This window comes from Boleophthalmus pectinirostris, unplaced genomic scaffold, assembly GCF_026225935.1.
Source record: "Boleophthalmus pectinirostris isolate CB_2022bp ecotype Guang Dong unplaced genomic scaffold, ASM2622593v1 HiC_scaffold_15, whole genome shotgun sequence".
In the NCBI taxonomy this organism is placed as follows: domain Eukaryota; kingdom Metazoa; phylum Chordata; class Actinopteri; order Gobiiformes; family Gobiidae; genus Boleophthalmus; species Boleophthalmus pectinirostris.
Window position 1 is genome coordinate 25,045,267 of NW_026571070.1, and position 5,402 is coordinate 25,050,668.

Sequence of the window (5,402 nt, forward strand, 5' to 3'; positions counted from 1 at the left end):
TCTCTGAATAGAGCTCTACACGTGATCAAACTGGAATGGCTCTCACTGAAAGAGTTCGAGAAAAGGCAAAGCATCATCATGATTATTTGAATCTGATTGAATGAAGCATCACAACAGCAGAACTTCAAACTTCAATAGATCAGACATGTCAGACTCAGGCTCGGGGGCCAAATTTGGGCCACAGTAAAATTATATTTGGCCCGCAAGATCATACCAAATATGTATTAGAGCTGCCCGCCGCCTACAGATAGACTATAGACACATTATTTATTTAAAATTTTGTTATTTTGTTCTGGACTCAATGTTTAAGCAAAACTATTATCAAACATTTATTTTAATGAGAAAGGTTTAACATTACATATCTGGAAAGAAGAGAAAACATGCAGATGTTGTTGAAATTTTTCAATAAATATTTAGTTTAGCCCAAGACTTAGTCCCAGTTTTTTAATTTTGGCCTCTGTGAATTTGAGTTTGACGTCCTTGCGACAGAGAGAAAAGCACAAACATCTTTCCTGTTGACTTGCGCACATTTTTCACAAATAAAATAGTCCGTATTGATGTCTGAAGTACTTCACCTTTTGGCAGACTTCAGTGCTGCGATGTGATTGGTCGCCCTCCCAATTAACCGTGCAATGACTGAACTCAAAGATGGATTCTCATGAGTTTGTGAAATTACAAATATCACAAAAATCTATCTTTCTGTGAAGGGTTAATTCATCTAAGGACACTAGAAAAACAGTGTATTAAATATTATTTTGGGACACTGCTATTAAATGTGTAATAGTAAAATAGTGCAGTTTTTGAAATTGTCTTAACACTTGAAGGTTACTGCATTCAAGAAAGGCCTATTCTTACTTGTACTTCCTCTCCATGTTGCCCTGTGAACATTATTTTTATCACCATCTCCCACAGAAGTGCATTAAGAGCCATCGACACAGACCAGCCAGGTCCTGATCCTTCAGCGTCAGCAGGTTTCTCTCCTCGGACAACACGGGCTGATTTTACTGCCCAGCCCTTCAATCAGAGACGAGACATCCTGCAGTGTAATTATCTGGACAGGGAGCACTGGAAACAGCTCTCTGAATGCATTCAACTTTTATCTGTATAATATAATAAAGTTTAAGTACTTTTATAGTCAACATAGGAGAATTTGTCCTCTAACTTTGGCCAGTCTTTCACTGCAGCACAAACTCTCAGGAGAACTTGGTTACCACAGTTTAACAACCAAAGACTCTTGGCAGTGGGCTGTTTGTTGTTTGGGCAGAAGACTAATAAAACAAAACAAACTTTGGCCTATTTTAACAGAATTGGGGAACATAAAAGTACTGTTCACAAAGAATCCTCTTCACACTGATAATGTAAAGAACTGGGGTGGAACTTTTTTCACCAAGGGCCAGATCTTGACATATATTTGAAGTGAAGGCCACGGAGCAGTAGTCAGTACAGAGGATCATCATGGAGATGAGTGCACTCTACATAGTTTTGACAGACCTACTAGTTTACTACCACTTATTAGTAAGTACTAGTAAAACTTTGCTGTAAAATACTGCTTACAATCAATAATAAAATAAAATGTGGTTTGAGGGCTGCATTTCCTTATGTAACAGATAACCCTATGTCCTGTCAATCATCATATCATCATTTGTGTGGCCATACCAGCTTGTCAAAGCCTGATCCCATCAGGTCTCAGAAGCTCAGCAGGGCTGGGCCTGGTCAGTACTTGGATGGGAGACCATGGGGAATTCCAGGTGCCACAGTGGGGTGCCAGTCGATAAAACTGTTGTTGTGTCCTTAGGCAAGACACTTCACCCACATTGCCTAGTATGAAAGTGGTGTGATGGTGGTGGTCGGAGGGACCGATGGGGCAGATTGGCAGCCTTGCTTCTGTCAGTCTGCCCCAGGGCAGCTGTGGCTACAGTAGTAGTTTATCACCACTGAGTGTTGAGCGAATGAATAATGAACTGTAAAGCACTTTGGGGATCTTGAAAGGTGCTATATAAATGCAATGATTAATTAATTAATCATATAATCTCTGGAGATCTCTGTTTTCCTTAAGTTCTGTTGTATATTTTTATTTTTTTATTTCTACATTTATTTTATTTTGACTTGTACATATACATTTATTTAACTATGCCTTATTTGACTAGTCAGGCTGGTGCCACCTAGTGCCTCTGCTCAATTTCATTTCTCTCCTGCGACTAGGTCAGGAATCAGAATACACTAGACAGTTCACAAAAACCCCGGAAGTGCGAGTCCAGGCTCCATTCAATCAATGAAGAGACAGACATTCAGTCTTGTCAATGATTCCCGAGATTGAGGATTTAAAGTCGGAACAAAGAGAATGTTTGGTGAATTTTATCAAGGGGAAAGACGTTATTGTCCTTTTTCCTACAGGATTTGGGAAAAGCTTAATATACCAGTTAGACCCATTAGCAGCACGACCAAATAGCAGTCGAGCGAACAAATTCCAACAATGCAAGGTCAGACGGTTTCTACGAAGTGAAACCGGCTAATGAATCAGCCTATTATTTGACATCAGTCTCTTGCTATTTTTGCAACTTATTTAGAATCTATTATTACCATTTATGTTTTCTCTTTGTTATTATATTATACTGTGATGTGTGAGCTACTGTGTCCAAATAATTTCCCTTGTGGATCAATAACCTCTGTCTAGGTCGAGGTCTAACTAATCATTAGAGCTACACAATCTGAATAAGAAAGCTGTAAACACCTACACTCAACGCTGCGGTTGCTGTTTCACATGAGATAAGTAGGCTACAGTAGCCTCTCTTTTCTTAATTATAACAGCTCCAAGACACAATCTCTGTACTTTTAGCCTAAAAAAGCTACTGTGAAGTTATTATTAGACCAGCCGGATGTTGAAGTTGCAAAATTTTGGGGGCTTTGAAGTGAAAATCAGAGAGGTGTGTGTTCTATTCTTACGCATGAAGGGAGCAGTTCTGTTCTGCATGATGCTCCAGCCCTCCTGCGCCTCCAGGAGAATGGGCATGATCCTGAGATTGTGCTGGTAATGGTAGCGCACAGGGATCTCTTCCTTCTTATACACGGCCATGTATGGGTTTGCGTCCAGGAGTTTAGTGTACACCTCCTCAAACTTCCCTACAGAATGAAAAAGACAAATCAGATTACACGATTTAAAGCTCCTAAATTAAGCTAAATTGACTCTTGTGAGCTTCTTTAAAAGTGCACTGTGTAACTTTTGGGTAGTGGGTCAGTCTAATGGGTCAGTCACCTTCTTGTTTCTATGGAAATGCCATAGCTCTGCTTGGAATGTTCCACAGTGTGACATTAAACAGATCTACTTTTACATTTTTTTCATTTACAGGTGGCATTCTGACTGTGAACGGGGTCGCCTCTCCATAGAGCTGACCTGTAACTTGGCCCAGTTTGGTCTCTGTGATGATAGAAAGGTGTAATGCCGTACTGTGGAACATTCCGGACCATCTCCATGGAGGAAAGCAGGTGGTGGCCTGATAGTGTTACATCCTCAAAAACACACCCGGAGTTGTTTCATTCACACTAGAGACTGCAAACATCCTGCGAGACCCGAAGCAAAATAGTGTGACACATTCTGACAGCTCATTGCCAGACCTCTAATTCACACATTTGTGTAACCCTTTATTATTAGTCTGTTTATTTATAATGCTCTGTTCCACCTTGTGATGTCATGTAGTGGTAGTTTTAGGGCTGTTTATCACAATTATTTTGGTCAATATTGAAATCATTGATTTGATTATTCAAACGATTATTTTTTTTAGTTACACAATGCATTTATTCAGGATTTCTCTCTCTGAAAAAAACAAACACTACGTTATTAATAATTTATGCAAAACTTTCAAATTGAAAATAAATATAGGCTACAAATCTGAACCTTAGAGCAGTTTTGCAATGTATAAAACATAAAATAAATAAAATATACTTTGAACATGAAATAAGGCAGAAAAACATAAAATAAAAAAAAACTTACGAATATACTTATTTATATGAGAATAGCCCAAAATAAACATTGTTAAGCTTTAATCGTTTCAACTCGATTATTTGAGTTTGGAGATCGTTTGACACATAAATTGAAAACAATCTAAATTTAATTAATTGCACAGCCTTAGGTAGTTTTCAAGTTTACAGCTACTTTTTGCTTTTTGTTCAGAAGAAATAGGCAATCCCAGATTTGAAATTATCCAAATAATTCTAGTGACAGTGAATGAAGTTTAAAAACACAGTGGAGCATTGTATTACCACGTGACATCACAAGTTGGAACAGAGTGTTTTTAGTTTTAGAGAAGAACTCAGCCTAAACATGTGTGAATGAAACAAAAACACAACTCCAGGTCTGTTTGTGATGAAACAACATTAGAACTTAGATCAGAAAATAGCATAACAAGGGCCTTTAAGATGTTTCCTACCTTCATTTGGGATTATTCCTACAACAGGACTTTTGTCGATCCACGTGTACAGATCTCTGCTGACGTACTCGTCCAGTTCGATGATCTTCTCGTTGGACAGCTGCATCATCCCGTGGTCACTGGTCACGATCAGATTCAAATCCTCGTAGAGCCCCGCCCTCTTCAGCTCCTCCCTCAGAAACCCCAAGCGCGCGTCAATATCCGCGATCACCCCGTCCATGAGAGGGCTTTCCGGACCGAGCATGTGTCCACTTTCATCTGGTTCCTCCCAATATAAAACTCCAAAATCCACCGCCTCCTCCTTAGGGGCTGAGAACCACTCGATGATTCTCTGTACTCTTGTCTCAAAGTCAACAGAAGCGTTATAGGGCAGGTATTGATTCGGGTAAGTCCCATGGATCTTCACGTCGGAGCCTGGCCACATCGCCGCTCCGCTCCTCCCTCCCGCTTTCCGTACAGACACCCAGAGAGGAACAGCTCCGTCCCACCATCTCGGATCGTAGACGCTGTCCGTTTCCATGGAGAAGGACAGGTTCAAGGCGGGGTCGTACATTTCGTTGGCTACGACGCCGTGCGTTTCGGCGTACAGGCCGGTCACGAGGCTGTAGTGGTTGGGAAAGGTTTTGGTGATGTAGATGTTCTGAACCTGCTCCACCTGGACTCCTTCTTTCATGAGCGCGTGGAAGTTTGGAGTGGGGACCCGGTCGATGTAGTCCCAGCGGAAACCATCGAAGGAGACCAAGAGGAGTTTGGGGCGCTCTGACAGGCTGCTGTGATCCTGGACAGACAAATAGATAGACACATGGATAGGAAATGATTTTGTTGCTGCAGCTCGTATAATCACAGCTAAAATGATAGACATTGTAGTTGACTAAAGGTATTCTAGGCAGGGTGACCAGATTTTCAAAATAAAAAACTGGGACATCCCTGGTTTGTGGTGGTTGGCAATAATAAAACTGTGAAACAAGTGTGTAATTA

At 40.6% G+C, this 5,402-nt stretch overlaps 1 protein-coding gene and 1 pseudogene across 1 annotated transcript; one reads left to right on the plus strand and one right to left on the minus strand.

Moving 5' to 3' along the window:
* The first annotated feature begins 1,642 nt into the window (after nt 1-1,642).
* LOC129408193 (5S ribosomal RNA) lies at nt 1,643-1,760 on the plus strand (annotated as a pseudogene).
* Nucleotides 1,761-2,863: 1,103 nt separating this feature from the next.
* Nucleotides 2,864-5,286, minus strand: LOC129408081 (ectonucleotide pyrophosphatase/phosphodiesterase family member 5-like). Its single transcript, XM_055150821.1, has 2 exons — nt 4,425-5,286; nt 2,864-3,120 (listed from the first exon to the last, which is right to left on the minus strand). The coding sequence occupies exons 1-2, from the start codon at nt 5,284-5,286 to the stop codon at nt 2,864-2,866; spliced, it is 1,119 nt and encodes a 372-aa protein (XP_055006796.1).
* Nucleotides 5,287-5,402: the final 116 nt, after the last annotated feature.